The sequence below is a fragment of the Thamnophis elegans genome, chromosome 7 (assembly GCF_009769535.1).
Source record: "Thamnophis elegans isolate rThaEle1 chromosome 7, rThaEle1.pri, whole genome shotgun sequence".
NCBI lineage: Eukaryota > Metazoa > Chordata > Lepidosauria > Squamata > Colubridae > Thamnophis > Thamnophis elegans.
The window spans coordinates 72,523,306-72,542,089 of record NC_045547.1 but is presented as its reverse complement, the minus strand read 5'-3'; the positions used below and the strand labels follow the sequence as shown (position 1 = coordinate 72,542,089).

General features: G+C 42.0%; 1 protein-coding gene across 1 annotated transcript in view; it reads right to left on the bottom strand.

Annotated features, from left to right (window-relative positions):
* PRR5 (proline rich 5) overlaps positions 1-18,784 on the bottom strand; it is a 67,913-nt gene that overhangs the window by 14,038 nt on the left and 35,091 nt on the right. Inside the window, exons 3-6 of the mRNA XM_032222144.1 lie at positions 16,388-16,468; positions 8,917-8,965; positions 7,151-7,208; positions 375-466 (exon numbers count right to left, since the gene is read on the bottom strand). Of these exons, the coding sequence (XP_032078035.1) occupies positions 375-466; positions 7,151-7,208; positions 8,917-8,965; positions 16,388-16,468 (280 nt within the window). The remainder of the gene's footprint in view (positions 1-374; positions 467-7,150; positions 7,209-8,916; positions 8,966-16,387; positions 16,469-18,784) is intronic.

The window sequence follows — 18,784 nt, the reverse complement described above, 5'->3', positions numbered from 1 at the left end:
CTTTGAGATGGATCTATTTCCCCAGGGAGCAGAGTGGTTCCAAATGGGCAAAACACCAAACAAGCATTTCTGGAATTACACCGGAGGTGCAAAAGGCAGCTGTTGGATCCTGGAGAAAGACTGGGCTCTTTAAATGAAAATTCAGACAGAGAGTACGTTTGCACCAAAGGCTTTTTTGGCCTTCTTATCTGAAATGCTGTTCAACCCAAGGGGGAGCCAAGGGAAATAACCCGAATACAGTTTTATTTTAAATGCTTTTCCTGCACGGTGTTTTGCTAGACTGCCAAGCAAACGACCTGCAGCTCCCTTCATCAATCACCAGAATTCCACTTACTGGTTTATCCGGATTCTAAAGCACCACAATTGCATTTTACCTGCACGGGGTAGAATATGGCCTGCAGCATGGGCAGGACATCACTGAAAAAGAAATCCCAGGTTTCAGCCAACGTATCCAAAAGTTTCTGCCCTGCAAGTTAGAAACAACTAGTTAAGTTAAACCGATGGACTTTTTTTTTAAAGTTTCTTATTTTTTATTTTTCAACATATAAACATTCCATCTTTCTTAAACTATGTCATCTGGGTACAAATATGTTTGTGCAACAGCTTTCAGAATTTATACCATCATTCACATTAATAGTAATTCTCTAATCTTAAAATCACAGTGTATTAAGCGATTAAACATTATTAACCTACTTTTTTTCTCTTAACATATTTTCTAATAAAAATACAATACTAATGTTAATCATAATTATCTTCCTCATCATAATCTAACAATTATCATCTTGTTTATACCTCTAACAACATATTTTCTACTCTTCTTTAGTTTTCTTCCCTCATTTCCACTTTTTTCCCTCCAACTACTGATAAAACACTTCCCATCTTACAATATTCAGTTTGTTCTTTCTCTTTGTTTATTAATGTTAATTTATTCATTTCTCCACCTTCTAATATTTTCCTGATCACCACCTCGTCAATAGGGATCTCTTCACTCTTCCAATGTTGTGCAAATACAATTCTAGCTGAGGTTAATGCATGGATAATTAAATAGATATTCTCTTTATTATAAGTTTCAGGTAAAATCCCCAGCAAGAATATTTCTGGCTTTAACTCAATGCATTGTTTTATCATCTTCTCCAACCTTCTTCTTTATTTTTGTCCAATATTTTGGACAAACAGATGAACTTCTAAAACGTAAGTAATTGAATGGAAGTACAGGAAGTTTTTGACCTAGGACTGTAATGGAGGTTGCCTATAATGGCCGTAAAGCAGTCACCATATAATCAGACTTGTTTTTAGGAACATTTTTGCATCAATCGTTAAGTGAACACTGTGGTTGTTAAGCAAAGTCGAATCCATTATGCGCTATGGCCCGTTTTTTTTGCTGAAATCTAGAAGTAAACATTGGTTTTTGGCAAAAACGATGTCAATCATGGTCTGTGGGTGGCTGCAAATGGCTATATATGGTTTCTGAGTGCTTGAAAATCATGTGACCATAGCAATAGCAATAGCAGTTAGACTTATATACCGCTTCATAGGGCTTTCAGCCCTCTCTAAGCAGTTTAGAGTCAGCATATCGCCCCCACAGTCTGGGTCCTCATTTCACCCACCTCGGAAGGATGGAAGGATGAGTCAACCTTGAGCCGGTGAGATTTGAATGCTGAACTGCAGATAGCAGTCAGCTGAAGTGGCTGCAGTACTGCACCCTAACCACTGCGCCACCTCGGCTCTGCTGGGGGGAGAGCACCAGCTGTTGGATCATAAGTATCTTTGGGGTGGGGTGGGGATGAAAGCCAGCTACAGACATTCTCTGATTTAAGATCACAACTGAGCCCCAACTTTCTGTTGCTAAACGAGACATTTGCCAAGTGGTTTTTGCTCCGTTTCATGACCTTCCTTGCCACAGTTAATGAATCACTGCAGTTGTTAAATTAGTAACACAGTCATTAGAGAGAATCTGGCTTCTCCATTAACTTTGCTTGTCAGAAGGCGGTCAAAGGGGACACCACCACTCCTCCGGGACACCGCAGCCTTCATAAACATGAATCGGTTGCCGAGTGTCTGAATTTTGATCACATGAACATGGGGGCTGTTGCAGTGGTCGTAAGTGTGAAAAATGATCATAAGTCCCTTTTTTTAGTCCTGTTGTAACGTTGAGCGGCTGTAACTAAGTTTTAAGTCAAGACCTACCTGCATTTCATAAAATCCAGGAATGAAAGGAAATTCTTTATTTTGTTCCCTTTCAAAAGAGAGATGGAATAGGAGTGGGATTCAGCCGGTTCAGGAGAGCCGGTAGTTCCAGTGAGCATTTGGCCCCGCCCACCTGCCCCTGCACTTTCCTGTCCTATATTTCCCTGTTTTTTTAGCTCAGCTGATTCGTGCGGCAATTTCAATTCAATTTCAATTCAATTTAATAAAATTTGTATGCTGCCCACTCCCGTGGGACTCTGGGCGGCTTATAGGCAAGATAAAAATATTTAAAAAATTTAAAAATAAAAGATACAGTTATTAAAATTGCACACCATCCATTCTGTCTAAGTGGGGCTGGATATTGATCAACAGCCCCAGGCTTGCCGGAACAGCCAGGTCTTGGTGGCTTTACGGAAGGCCGGAAGAGTGGTAAGGGTCCGGATCTCTACAGGAAGATCGTTCCACAGGGCCGGTGCAGCTACAGAGAAGGCCCTCCCGACAGTGAATTGCTGCACGTCAGCTGTTTATTCACAGGCGCTGACAACTGAAAGTAAGTTTTTGAAGCTTAAAAAGGTGGTCATTTGAATGCTGCATGTATGCAAAGCACGCACTCACCGAACCAGTTGTTAAAACCGGTTGCATCCCCATCACTGGATGGAAGGTAAAAATTCTTTTCCACAGATCTATATACTGCACTTTCCACCTGAGACCATAAGTGATTCCTGAACAATTATAGGAGAGATAATAAGCCACAGTGTCTTATCCAGGTGTGTGCCTGGCACTTTCTTGCTATTTGTTAAAGCAGCCTGTGTGTTTTTTCCCACCAGGTATCTGTTATCTTGTCTTTGATGAGTAGCTTCCTTAAACAAGTTCCAAGGATTCTTCAGACTTTTACAGAAGCTCGGAAAAACAAGTTTAATGAATAACAGGAAAAAAATGAATAACTTTAATGAATAACAGAAAAATGTCAAGATTCACATTTGGGCAAGGTCCATAGTAATTACTTTCTAAGCCTGCACAGCTGCTTAATGCATAAACAACGACTTATTATATAGAAAGGTGTATTTTCAGATAATAGCCTATTGCATGCTTTAACAGTGCTGCAAACTGAAGCGTGCAAAACATTTTCGGATCAAACATCCCATTCCCAACTTCCTGGGAATAATATTGCTTGGAAAAGGAAGCCAGAACAAACTGTTTTAGAAGCGTTGGGAGTTACAGTTACCGTACTCTCAAAACGACGCTATAGAGGACTGGAACAACTAGACACAAGAACACTGTCAACACTGTCAAACTATTTACTAAATTTGCATTACTATTACTATTCATCTTCTCATTGTTCCTATAACCCATATCCTACCATGTATGACTGTATGACTGTAACTTCATTGCTTGCAACCTTACGATTTATATTGATTGTTTCCTAGTATGATTTGATTGCTTATTTGTACTCTATGACTATCATTAAGTGTTGTACCTTATGATGCGTGATGAATATATCTTTTCTTTTAGATACACTGAGAGCATTTGCACCAAAGACAAATTCTTCGTGTGTCCAATCACACTTGGCCAATAAAGAATTCTATTCTATTCTATTCTATTCTATTCTATTCTATTCTATTCTATTCCACTCCACTCCACTCCACTCCACTCCACTCCACTCCACTCCATACTATAGCTTCAAAATCTCTGGCCTACCTCTGGAGAATAGGTTTTGTCAACCATGGCAGCGTTAAGATGGGTGGACTTCCATGCTGGCGGAGGAATTCTGGGAATTGAAGTCCACCCATCTTAACGTTGCCATGGTTGAGGAACAGTGCTCTGGAATGTTTTTGTCAAACGTTCCTGGCTGTTAGGCTTCAGGTTTCACCTCTTTTCATATGTCTATACATGATGCGACCAACTCTTCCAACTTCTGAGTCCTGCCTGGGTCTGGGCTGTTTGTGACCTTGTGTGCTTTTAATTGCTTTACTTGTTGTTGTTTTTTACATTGGTAAGCCATTTAAGTCTACAGGAATAGGCAGTAGGAATAAATTCACCCTCTTCCTCATTATAGCAATAACACAATAAAGGTGGCAATGCTGTGCTCCAAGACCCATAGAAAAATGGATCCACCAACCAGGGTGCAAAGTTTAAAGTCAAGTAAAATCAAGGCCTTGGAGAAACAGTGCACTTCTGCCAACTCAGGGAGACCCCTTCTTTAAAGAGCCAGAAGATGATCCCACCTGCTCCTAAAGGGAAACCAAATCACAGCCAGGCCATATTTTCAGCAACTTAGCTAGGGACCCTATTTAGAATAGAATAACAGAGTTGGAAGTGGCCTTGGAGGTCTTCTAGTCCAACCTCCTGCTCAGGCAGGAAGTCCTATACCATTTCAGACAAATGGTTGTCCAATCTCTTCTTAAAAACCTCCAGTGTTGGAGCATTCACAACTTCTGGAGGCAAGTTGTTCCACGGGTTAATTGTTCTCGCTGTCATGAAATTTCTCCTTATTTTCTAGGTTGCTTTTCTCCTTGATTAGTTTCCACCCATTGCTTCTTGTTCTACCCTCAGGTGCCTTGGAGAATAGCTTGACTCCCTCTTCTTTGTGGCAGCCCCTGAGATAGTGGAACACTGCCTTTCGGAGGCTACTGTTGGCTAAGCCAATTTGTTAGGCAAATTTCATTTCCTTGTGGCCAGGCAAACCGCTGGTTTGTGGTCGGGCCGGAAGAAAAGGTAGGAGGGGTGACATGCATCAAGGAGACCAACAGGTTGCTTAGTTAGAGCTGTTCAAGCATGAAAAGGAGTCGGAAAGGGTGCTTCAGAGAACATATGCAGGAGCACCAATTGTGGTGTGGGAGCGCAAGTATGAATAGGAATGAAGTCCCTGCCTTCCCTGCCCAGCACAGAGTGAATGCAAGGCAGTTTTAGATACAAGCTTAATTGCAAAGCATATTATAATATTTCAACTAGCAATAGCAGTTAGACTTATATACCACTTTACAATGCGTTACGGCCCTCTCTAAGCTGTTTACAGAGTCAGCATGTTTTTCCTCCAACAATCTGGGTCCTCATTTTACTCACCTCGGAAGGGTGGAAGGTTGAGTCAACCTGGAGCCTGGTGAGACTCGAACTGCCAAATTGCAGACAGCCAGCAGTTAGCAGAAGTAGCCTGCAGTACTGCACTCTAACCACTGCGCCACCGGGGCTCAAATTATAGGTGTTTATGTATGTGTAGAGGGACCAAGCATATTAGTAAGTACACAGACTAATAAAATCTGAAAGTATACTTAGAAGAGTTTTTAACTAAATGATTTGACTTCTACTTTTTAAAGTTAGAATGCAAAACTCTGAGTTATTGGTGTCCCCTCCTCCTGCACCAGCTTATCCACAGGTTTAGGAATGCTAATCTCCTCTCCTGGCTGCCTCTCCATAACTAAAACAAAGTTTATTTTTCTCACTTCTTCTGAACTCACCCTTGTCCTGTTCTCCAGCGCCAGACAATTTGCTATGCTTTGGCATTCTTCACTGTCCAAGGCTGGATTTCCTTCCACCTCTCTGCTGGACATATCATGGTTCATCTTCATCTTTCACTTCAGCACTATTGTTCTGAGTGAGGCTTCCCAAGAGCATGAAGCATGAAGCTTGTCCCGACAAAAAACCCTTTAATTAATTTACTGTGAATTCCTCTCATTCACATCCAGCAAAGTCTTTCAAGGGAGGATTTACAGTCACAGACCTTATGTGGCTTGGAGAGCTGCCAGGCCCATCTTTGCAAAACTTGGCAAGGAGTCTCGGAGAGTCACGAACCAATTAATCGAACTAATTGTCTCCTGCAAACTCCACTCCCCTTTCGCTCCTCTTTTATTTCCTCTGGGAGGGACCATTCATCGTCCCACCTGTGGCCTTACTCCCAAGTTGACTCCTGTTCTTTAGCTGTTCCCTTCGTTTGGCAACTCTGCCCATGCACACAGTGGGAACAGGCTCCAGCTGTTCTTCTGCCCCACTGATGTATGATTCTGAAAGCAGCTGGCTGCTGGTGGGTCACAATAAGTATCTCCTGCCTGAACTAGACGATCGCCACCTTCTGTCTACCAGCCCTGGGACCTTTTACAGGTAGTCCTCGACTTACAACAGTCCATTTAGTGACAGTTCAAAATTAAAATGACACTGAAACAAAGTGACTCATGACCATTTTTCACACTTATAACCATTGCAACATCCCCGTGGCCATGTGATTTTTCCCAGGGTCATGTGATTTTGCTTGACAACGAACACACATTTATGATGGTTGCAGTGTCCTGGAGTCATGTGTGATCCCCCTTTTGCGACCCTCTGACAAGCAAAGTCAATGGGGAAACCAGATTCACTTAACAACCGTGTTACTAATGTAAGAGCTGCAGCGATTCATTTATGTGGTGAGGAAAGTTGTAAAATGGGGCAAACTTTAACAAATTTCCCACTTAGCCACATTCATTTTGGGCTCAGTTCCGGTCATACGCTAAGGACTATCTGTATACTTCTTTCTTTCAAAGGCAGCTTGCAGGGGATTTTAAGAAGTTTAAACACTTTTTTCCCCTTTCCTTTCCTTTCTCACAATTCTTTTGCGCCTAAACTATATGCTTGATAGTCAGACCACAAGAGAAAATTGACCCCAACTCTTGCACATAGGAATTATTGTTTCAGGATAGTTCATACTTCTAGATGCAGTGCCTCTTTAAAGCAGCCACGTCATTTTTCAGGTTTGCACATGAACCGGGAAAAAATAAAGACTCCGCTGCTTTAAAGAGTCATTTCCTTAAAGCAACTGTGTGGCTGTTTCCGTATGATGTCTTAAAGCAACTGTATCCACTCTCAGGCTGTGTGTACAGGAGGAGCCTGAAAAAAGGATGCTGCTGCTTTAAAGAAATATAGTGCTTGCATTCCTCCGTCCTGTTAGCACCTCTCTGGAATCTTTTTGAAACACAGACAGGCCCTTAATCACCTTCATAAAATCGGATCTTATCCCTCAGGATCACCATGCCTTTGGTAAGCAGCTGGTTCTGGAAAGAGAACACAAAATAGTGTCAATTTTCATTACACACTGTATTTTAACTACAGAGGTTTTCATTTTAATGACAGCTCACTAGAGAAAGAATTGTTTGTAGTCTTTAATTATTTGGCACCACACATAATATTACACTGTGTGGGATTCCACATCTTACCATATGATCAGAGGTGGTATTCAGCAGGTTCTGACCAGTTCTGGAGAACCGGTAGTAGATATTTTGAGTAGTTTGGAGAACCAGTAAATACCAGCTCTGACTGACCCCGCCCCCATCTATTCTCTGCCTCCTGAGTCCCAGCTGATCGGGAGGGAATGTAGATTTTACATTATCCTTCACCTGCCACGCCCACCAAGCCACGACATGCCCATCAAGCCACGCCCACAGAACCGGCGCTAAAAATGTTTGAATCACACCACTGCATATGATGGCAGAAAAATGATACAACTTTCAAAAGGTCTTCATCTCTTTGAAATGAGACAGAGGGGGTAGAATTATACAGCCAACAGTGCTTGCATGCAGTTTTCAGATGAGGCCAAGGAAAGGCAGGGATTTAACATGTCCTTTAAATCTTGGTGTTTAAAACTTGGCATTTGTCTTTCAATTATTTTGCACTCTAGGAAGGCCTACCGGCTTGTAATTCTTGCTGAAAATATGGATTGTTTTCTTTAATCCAGCTATCCATTCTGAAGATGCCCTATTATTGGAAGTATTTTATCATCATCATCACCATCATCATCTGATATTTAGGGAATTTTAGTTCCTATATTAGCCCTATGCCTTGTATGCACTACCTTGGGGGTTGTGTGTCTCAGCTTTTAGAAAAACAATAAGGATGCACCTCTGCCAACAGTTGTATTCATTTTATGATTTAAGTATTTATAGATTGTGTTATCTCCTTTTAACTCTCATCTGAGCAGGGTGGCGGAGTAGAAATCCATTAAACAAGCAAATAATTTGGAGGCTGCTTTGGATCAAAGGTTCTAATTGGCCAGATAAACTTCATACCAAACACAGTACTTATTTATATCTGAGGCACCATAGTCAAGGTTGTGCTCATCTCCCTTTCAAAGCTGAAGAGCCAGCACTATCCGAAGACATTTCTGTGGTATTGTGGCTGGTATGACTAATGGCCGAAGGCACATGGAACACTGTTACCTTCCCACCAAAGGTGGTTCCTATTTTTCTACTTGCATTTTTCATGCTTTTGAACTGGTAGATTGGCAGAAGCTGGGACAAGTAACGGGAGCTCACTCCATTACGTGGCGCTAGGGATTCAAACCGCCGATCTGCTGAACTTTCTGATTGACAAGCTCAGTGTCTTAGCTACTGAGCCTTTTATTTTGCAAATTACCATGACACAAAAACCACATTTTTTTTAAACTGGACTAAAACTGGCTTACAATGGAATGAATCTTTGCTGCCTTAGAACACTTATATGCACCTTTAATGAGATCTAGATACGGTAAACACTGCGTTTTTGGCCCAAATTTACAATGCTCTTTCTGGATATGGTTCTTTGAACCTGAAGCATCTTAAGATGAAGCACAGCAAGGCAAACAGAAAATTTTGGTGCTTAAATTTCTTAGAAGGGCAATAGCAACTATTGGCAATTTATTAGGCAACTTGTTTCAGCTAACAATTAAAAAAGCTTTCATTAAAATGGTAAAAGAGAAATCACAACAAAACAGAAGATTATACAAACCTGTAAATATTCAGTAAAAAAAGATCCCAATTCAGTTTTCAGAAGCTGCCTGTTCCAAAAAAATATACATATCATAATAAATGAAAAAGGTCGTCATATTTTAGTATACATTTATTGAACTTTGTCATTTCATTGTTGTTGCATTACAAATGCAGAGCTTGTCAAAAGGCATGATCAGAGAATATGATACTTTACTGGATTTCTCTAACTTGAGCCCTGACAACTACGCAAATAAGCCACATTTTTTGCACATAGTTTTGTTTCCTATCTAAATAGCAATCAAACCTAATTCTACTAATAGGTGCTGCATAACAATATTGTTTCTTGAATAAGATCTCTTTTAAGCTAATAGAACTAACACTTAGACTTATATATCGCTTCACAACTCTTTACAGACTTCTCTAAGAGTCAGCCCCCCAACAAGCTCCAATTCAGATGGTTTTTATAAAGATATCAATAAGACAACGATCTGGATATGCTTTGCCAGCTGGTCCTGCTCCAAGACTCTTACACCAGCTGCTCCCAAATTTGAGAATAGAATTGGCTGGTGGCTCACTAAGCTGAGAAAATGGTCATGTTATATGCAGGATGATGTAATGCAATCTCATCAATTGTGCTCCTTTGCTACAGGAAGCCCAGAGGTGGGTTGCTCCCAGTTTTACTACCGGCTCACTTTGCATGCGCATGCGCAGTTCATTGTAAATGTAAATCATTCTTCATGCATGTGCAGAACAATTTACAGTGAACTGCATGCATGCACGCACTACTAAACAACATGACGGCAATGGCAGCAGCAACTGGGGAACCGGTTTAGGGGCGTGGCCAGCCTGGGTTGCTGCCGGTTATGCGACCCAGGCCTAAATCCCATTACTGGTTCGGCCGAACTGGGAGCAACCTACCTCTGAGGCAGCCATACATTTTCTTATTTCCTACGTATATCCAAATGGGAAGGAAGTATCGGATCAGAAAACTGTGGTTAAGACTTTGGTCTGAGATCTTGGTGTTATAATTTCTTGGCCTTTTAGAATTTGAGCCAGGATGAGATAGTAACAAATGTGGTCTCAAATCAGCCTCAGGAAATGGGTGGTGTGGTTTTAAAACAGGAAATGCATCTTTCTAGTTGCAAGAAATTCTATCCAGTTCACAAAGTTGAAGATTCTACTTTCTTGCAAATTTGTATGCATCAAACACGGGGGTTCTAACTAAGGATTAATCATGATTCTATCTTCATAGCTCAATGTATTTTTAAGGGTATACTTAAAGATCAATGAATACGCTCAAAAATCAAAGCTGCTAATTAGAATGATTTTTTAGAAAAAAGATATAAGGAAACGGGGGGGGGGGGCGTGTTTTTATTAGAAATAAGCAAAAAACATTAATCTTAAGCTTTTGTTGTGGCCCACCAGCAGGCAGCAATGCTAGCAGCAGATTCAGACAGTGAGGAGTTGGGGAGAAACATGGGCCAATCCTGGAGTCGTGGGGGGTGGGGGGGGAAGGCTCTGACAAGTGCTCTGCGTCGGAAGTAGAGAGGGGGCCAGGACCGTACGATAGTTATCAGCTGCCTTCGGAGTCAGACATCAGTGAGGCAGACGAACAGCTGGAGCTTGTTCCCGATGTGCGCATGCTCAGAGTTGCCAGATGAAGGGAACAGCTAAGGAACAAGGCTCAACTTGGGAGTAAGGCTACAGGTGGACGGTGAATGGCCCCTCCCCTAGGGAATAAAAGAGGAGACACAGGGGAGTGGAGTTTGCAGGAGACAATTAGTTCATTCCTGCATTCTTGCCAAGTATTGTGACATCTTAAAGATATCGACCTGGCCACTCTCCAATCCTGATATAGGTTGGCAATTGTGAACTATCTTGAAAGACAGTGGGAGAGGGAAGACTTTGCTGGAGAGGAATTCACTGTAAATTAAATAAAAGGGGTTTATTGGGAGGAGGACTCGGTTTTGTGCTGGGGAAGCCTAGGTAAGAACAGCTTTTCTCTCAATCGATGACCTTCATCTGAGGAAGAAGAATAGGGCCAAAATAAAAAAAACAGGACAACTCCATTTTACTCCAGCCCCATAGATTCTGATAAATATCTGGGCACCAAATCAGATACTGCTTACAACTGCTGAGGTTCAGAGATCAAAGCCAGAGGGGGCAGGGTTACAGGAATCCTACCTCACTTGGAAGACTCTCATGGTAGGAGTGATCTACTCAGGAAGAAGCTACAGGTAGTTTTTGACTTACAATACTTCATCTAGTGGCCGTTCAAAGTTACAACGGCACTGAAAAAAGTGACTTTCAACCGTTTTTCACACTTACAACCATTGTAGCATCCCCATCCTCATGCAATCAGAATTGAGATGCTTGGCAATTGGTTCATACTTATGACGTTGCTGTGTCCCAAGCAGTGGTGGGATCCAAATTTTTTTACTACCAGTTCTGTGGGCGTGGCTTGGTGGGCGTGGCAGGGGAAGGATATTACAAAATCCCCTTTCCCTCCCGGTCAGCTGGGGCTCGGGAGGCAGAGAATAGATGGGGGCAGGGCCAGTCAGAGGCAGTATTTACCGGTTCTCTGAACTACTCAAAATTTCCGCTACCGGTTCCCCAGAACTGGTCGAAACATGCTGAATGCCACCTCTGGTCCCAAGGTCATGTGATACACTTTTGAAAAGCAAAATCAATGGGAAAGCCAATGGTGTTACTAACTCATCAACTGCAGTGATTTACTTAACAACTATGGCAAGAATAGTCGTAAAAATAGGGCAAAACTCACTTAACAACAGAAATTTTGGGATCACCTGTATTGGGATTCAGGACTGGTAAACTGTCTATGGCCTAATTTTTTGCTGCAAATTTAAAGGACTACCTATCTTGCGGTCTTAACTAGTTATGATCAACATTCACTACCCCTGAGTGCAAGCCAGGACTTTCCAAGAATTGTGCTTCTCCTTGATAGTTTACAAACACTTGTGACAATGACCGAGGGTGCACCTCTTAGCTTAAAATCTTGTCTGAACAGGGACCCTGCTTTCTTATTGATCTTAGCCTCTAATTCTTAACTGCTGATGTCAAACATGGAACTGTGACACTACCTAGTAATTCTGGCCAGCCTTTTTTCTACTATTCACTTTTACTACTGTGACTACTTCAAAGAACAGGACTATGAGTCAGTGCCATGTAAAAAAGCACCTTGGAGTTTCTTGGAACAGCCCCCCCCCCCCCGAAAAAAAATTCCATTCTGATCAGCTAAGTTCTTTTAGGCAAAAGGGAACTTGCATTTCACATGAGAAAAAGTGGGTGGGGAGTTCCAAAAAACTGGTTCAGACTTGTTGATGAGACTTCCTAAACAACTTGCACAGGCTTAAGAGTGGAAAGCAGCTGCCTGCTTAGTTTCCTGTTCATTTTCCTGGAGGCACGGAGTTCACTCTTCGGTTAGCCACTGTGCTTCAGAGGCTGGACTCACAACTCATTTCAACTTGATTCTATTCTAACTTGCCCTCTTCCCATTCAGCATGTTGTTCAACTCTATCCAATTTCGTGATGTTTAAAAAAAAACAACAACCCCAAACTATCCGATTTTTAAAATTGTAAATCTGAAATTGCTATTGCATGAATGAACCTTTGGTTATATCTTTCCAGAGTGTGTAACTTTTTTATTTGGTAAGTTATTTTTTTGACGATGTAGGGAGTTAGTACCCACCCCTCTCCTGTAAAAAGAAATATTTTAGGAAATATTAAAAGGGCAGAATACTAGCAATAGCAATAGCAATAGCAGTTAGACTTATATACCGCTTCATAGGGCTTTCAGCCCTCTCTAAGCGGTTTACAGAGTCAGCATATTGCCCCCAACAACAATCTGGGTCCTCATTTTACCCACCTCGGAAGGATGGAAGGCTGAGTCAACCCTGAGCCGGTGAGATTTGAACAGCCGAACTGCAGAACTGCAGTCAGCTGAAGTAGCCTGCAGTGCTGCATTTAACCACTGCGCCACCTCGGCTCTATACTTTGCCTAAAAGGAAGGCAGGAACTCAGCCTCCCCCCCCCCCACTTTGTCAATGGGCCATTAAGGCCTGGGTCAGTGTATTCTAAGTAGCACTGGCAATAGTAGTTAGACTTATATACCATTTCATAGTGCTTTTACAGCCCTCTCTAAGCAGTTTACAGAGTCAGCATACTTCCCCCAACAATCTAGGTCCTCATTGACCTCGGAAGTATGGAAGGCTGAGTCAACTTTGAGCCGGTGAGATTTGAACTGCCGAACTGCATCTAGCAGTCAGCTGAAATAGCCTGAGGTGCTGCACTCTAAGCACTGCGTCACCTCGGCTCTAACATAACAAAGATCTCCTCCTTCAGGCAGAGCCGTAATAGGAATCCCAAAGCCCTTTCATTACATCATCACCCAGCAAAGCTCAACCAAGCCTGGGACTCAAAAAACAACCTACAGAGTTACCCTTGCATGTCCCCATGGGAGTCTGACAACCAATCAGAATAAAAAGCTCAAATTCAGATCCCAACATAAGTCTCTTTCTCTCACTCTCTCTACTCCATGTGCCTCTTTGCCCGGGACCTCAAGCTATGTTATTTGATTCACCATTAAAACCATCTTTCTAAGCAACTTCCACGAATGTAGTGTTTTTTTCCCCACCTGAACCCAGATGGACATTTCTTCCAACAATTAAAACACCCCTTACATAGATTTTTTTCTATGCAATGTTCTATGGAACATATACTTTTCTGCCACTTCAACAAATATGAACCAATTCTGTCACGTCTATGAGTTAATATGGACTTCCCCTTTTTCCTTGCCAAGAATGACAGATGTCCCCATTCTATTTCTAATGAAATTTGACAAACCTCATAAAAAATCAGTGCTGTTGAACGGTCGCTAAATGAACATTATAAGTCAAGGACAGCCTGTATTCTTCCTTATACGTTGCATCACTACTTTTTCTCTAGAGATAATATTAATTACAGCTTTTCCATAGCATTTAGTATTGTATATATATATTGCAATACTAAATGCTATGGAAAAGCTGTAATTAATATTCCAAATGTATGTATGTGTGTGTATGTATGTATGTATGTATGTATATATGTATATATACATACATTTATATACATATATATACCTATATACACATATATACACATACATACATACATATATACATACATATATATACACATATATAGACATTACACACAAACACACAAACACACACACACACACACACACTCATCACGAAATCTCCAGAACTGCAAAGCCTATAAATCTGAAATTCGACACATCTGTTCCTCTTGGTGCTCGCTAAGAAAGGATTTTTCAAAATGACCATCACATCATCAGTATTTCTTATAACTGCCAGTTGCCTTACCTTATAGTAACACGCTCTGATGCTACCCCTTCGCTAAACCGGGCATGGGGGTGGCCATCCGGCCTGTGGGCCGGGAACTGCCAATTGCCTTACATTCCGTTACCTCAGTTCAAACTGGCAGATGTTCCACTCCTTGACTCAGGAGTGATCTGGGGCTCCTTACAGTACTACACATCAGTACCTCATCAAAATGTCTACATCTTCCATCTATGGAACTGCTTCCAAACTCAAGGCAGTGGGAGTGGGGGGTGGCCAGCACGTGATTCATCCGGCCTGTGGGCTGGGAGTTTAGATATTCTACTGCCCCTCCCCACCTGAAAACAACTCTGTTCCAACTGCCTCACATTCCAAAAAGCCAGGGGTGCTGGTGGCCCGATCACCTTGCTTTGTAGCAAAGCATCCAGGTGGTAGTTCTATATATTTTAGATTGGCAATTTTACTACCCTTATTCTCAACCATCCTTTAGTTGCCTTATATCAATGGCATGATACTTTTTACCCGATTAATTTTATTCTTAAACTTTAAATTGCAATTTCACTTGCATTTTGTTTTGTTGGTCAATGACGAAATAAAATGATGGCCTGATTGGTCTCCAAGCAAATTTAAAGGCCAAATGTTTGACGATTTGCTATGAGGATTCTCTCCATGGGAAATGAAATCCGTACTGGCAAAAAGGCCTGGCATTCCTGCCTCCCTATTTGGCCTTACACATTTGCTGACTCTACCCATTACTGGGCCTGTGCATGGATTTTACTGATATTAGAGCAGGCAGAAAAGAACATCGTCCCCATCTCATTGCACAAAGGGCATGCATTCTGTAATCTGTGCAAAGCTGCCATATAGACATCAGATCATGTGGCTCCTATCAACATCTACGGGAACAATGCCTTACAAGCAAGGGCCAAAAAGCCAAGATGGCGCTCACCACCCTCTTACTGAAGCTGCCATCTTAACTTTTTGACCCGATCTGCGGATGGCAAGCCTGCAACTAACACAACCCATCAAATCACTTATGCTGATTTACCACCAGCCTATCAAGTACTTACAAGTTGAAGGCTGGGCAGCACGAGCATACGGCTGCTGATAACTTAAAAGCCAGTCATCAACACACCCCAATCGGCATCTAAAAAGCCACATTACAACAGGCATTTATTTATTTATTTATTTATTTATTTATTTATTTATTTATTAGACTTAAATACCGCTTCATAGGGCTTTCAGCCCTCTCTAAGCGGTTTACAGAGTCAGCATATTGCCCCCAACAACAATCCGGGTCCTCATTTCACCCACCTCGGAAGGATGGAAGGCTGAGTCAACCCTGAGCCGGTGAGATTTGAACCGCCCAACTGCAGAACTAGCAGTCAGCTGAAGTAGCCTGCAGTGCTGCATTTAACCACTGCGCCACCTCGGCTCTTGAATGTCAATACCACGCACAGAACAGCACACACTGTGCTAGAAAGAAGTTCCCTGAAGGTGGGCTTCAGAGCGAGTCCAAAAGCTCAGAAGACAAAACCTCTTTTCCCGGTGACTCACCCAGATCGAATCCTGCAGCATTATCCTGGCACCAGTGGTGGGTTCCGGATCCTGGTACAACCGGTACGGTGCAACGGGGCCGGGTGTCCACCACATGCACACATGCAGAGCATGCATGCATACTTACTGCCCGCAATGCTCCAGCTGCTCGGTGGAGCATCGCATAGGTGCCGTACGCTCCGTTTGTAGAAAGCCCGAAAACTTCAAATACCGGTAAGGAGCACGGGCGGGCGGGCCCTCCGGAGCACCAGAACGGTACCTGGTGCTCCCAGCAGGCACTGGGGCATACCGGGGCGTACCAGTCATATCCCACCACTGCCTGTGACACATATATTCGCAGTCACTTGCTTTGTTGTATGTATTATTGGGTAGAGTTTCTCTTTCCTGACCTATTCTGTTTCACCCCAGTGACTTTCAGGTACATTGGAGGCTGACGCTGTGCATCGTCTTGCACAAATTATTTAAAATTGCTGCCGAGTATTAATCCATTTGGTCCAATTAGTTGTTGAGAGTGCTTACAAAACAGTAAGAAAATTATCTAGCAGCAGGGGTAGGAAATGTTGACTTACTCACCTGACTCCTTCATTGAGATTGTAAAGATCATGATCTGCGAGGCCCTTTTTCTGGAACACAGCTATGACTCCATTCTGGATACTGCAAGAGAGGGGAGGAAATATAGTCTGAATTCCTAATAATAATACTCCAGTAAGCACCGTTTAAGAGACATGGTGGCTCAGTGGCTAAGACAGCTTCTCAATGGGAAGGTCGCAGTTCGAATCCCTAGCGCCGCGTAATGGAGTAAGCTACCTTTTACTTGTCCCAGCTTCTGCCAACCTAGAAGTTCGAAAGCACGTAAAAATGCAAGTAGAAAAATAGGAACCATCTTTGGTGGGAAGGTTCCCTGCGCCTTCGGCATTTAGTCATACCGGCCACATGACCACGGAGACGTCTTCGGACAATGCTGGGTCTTCGGCTTAGAAATGAAGATGAGCACTGCCCCCTAGAGTCGGGGACGACTAGCACATATGTGCAAGGGGAACCTTTACTATTACTTTAAGCACAGTTTATTTTGGGAGGCAAAAACCCCTGCGCCACAAATGTTAAATTAGACTGTTGAAAAAAAAGATAAAAGACTCTGGAGTCGAATCTTCAGGCCACCTTCAAATTTCCCACTAAGCTAAAACCAAACTCATTTTCCTTTAGGTTCCTGGTAACTACATTAACTACCATCTTTCAGTCATCTGCTAAGTTGTCTGACCGAAATGGGGTGACATGATAGCAGTCTTTCAATATTTGAGGGGCTGCCACAAGGAAGAGGGAGTCAAGCTATTCTCCAAAGCACTTGAGGGCAGGACAAGAAGCAATGCTTGGAAATTAATCAAAGAGAGAAGAAACTTAGAACTGAGGAGAAATTTCCTGATAGTTAGAACAATTAATCAGTGGAACAACTTGCCTCCAGAAGTTGTGAATGCTCCAACACTGGAGGTTTTTAAGAAGATGTTAGATAACCATTTGTCTGAAGTGCTGTAGGGTTTCCTGCCTAGGCAGGAGGTTGGACTGGACTAGAAGACCTCCAAGGTCCCTTCCAACTATGTTATTCTGTTAAATAATAGCATAGGAAAATCACATTTGTCCTCCATTCTACCCACTTTCAAAGGGCATGAAGAAGTAGCATCAACCTCATAATACCGCCTCGAGTTTGGAACAACTTTGTCACTGGTGTTAACTCTAGTCTTCCTTAAGATTCTTTAAGAGCAAGCTTAACACAGGTAGTCCTTGATTTATGACCATGATGGAGCCCAAAATTCCTGTTGTTAAGTGAGACACTTGTTAAGTGAATTCTGTCCCATTGTACAACGTTTCTTGGCACAGTTGTTAAGTGAATCACCGTAGCTGTTTAATTAATAACACAGTTGTTAAATGAATTTGGCTTCCCCATTTACTTTCCTTGTCAGAAGGTCACAGAAAGTGACCACTTAACCCCGAGACACTGCAACCGTCATAAACATGAACCAGATGCCAAGCATCTGAATTTTGATCATGTGACCATGGGGATGAGTTTGAAAACTGATCCTAAGATTTCAGTGCCTTTGCAACATTGAACTAAAGGAACTGTTCTAAGTCAAGGACTACCAGTACTTTTTTCTTTTTTTTACCCACACCTCTAACAGATTTTTGAGGCTGTCTAGTTTTATGGTATTAAGTGAAACGTTGGGCTGCTACGATGTTTGTTCAAACCAAATTGCACAACCTCAAAAAAAAATTGCTGCCAACCTGCGTTCCGTTGAGGACCTGTATACTGCACAAGTGAAAAAGAGGGTTGTAAAAATATCTACAGACCCCTCACAACCTGGACATAAATTGTTTTAACTTCTACCCTCAAACCGACGCAACAGGGCACTGCACAACACAACAACTAGACACAAGGACAGGTTTTCCCCCCGAACGCCATCCCTCTGCTAAACAACTAAATTCCGTAATGCTGTCAAATTATTTACTAAGACTATTCTTCTTCTCATCCTTCCTAGTACCTATCTCTTCCCACTATAACCATGTTGCTTGTGTCTTTACAATTTATATTGTTTTACTTAGCCTTCTAGTATGATTTGATTGCTTATTTAGTATCCTATGACTATCACTGTGTTCTATCTTGTGATTCTTGATGAATGTATTCTATTTTATTTTTCTTTATGTCAACTGAGAGCATCTGCACCAAAGACGAATTCCTTGTGTGTCCAATCTCACTTGGTCAATAAAGAATTCTATTCTATTCTATTCTATTCTATTCTATTCTATTCTATTCTATTCTATTCTATTCTATTCTATTCTATTCTATTCTATTCCAATTCCATTCTAATTCTAATTCTAATTCTAATTCTAATTCTAATTCTAATTCTAATTCCAATTCCAATTCTACTCTACTCTACTCTACTCTACTCTCAAAACCAATATGGCACATCAGGAGCAGGG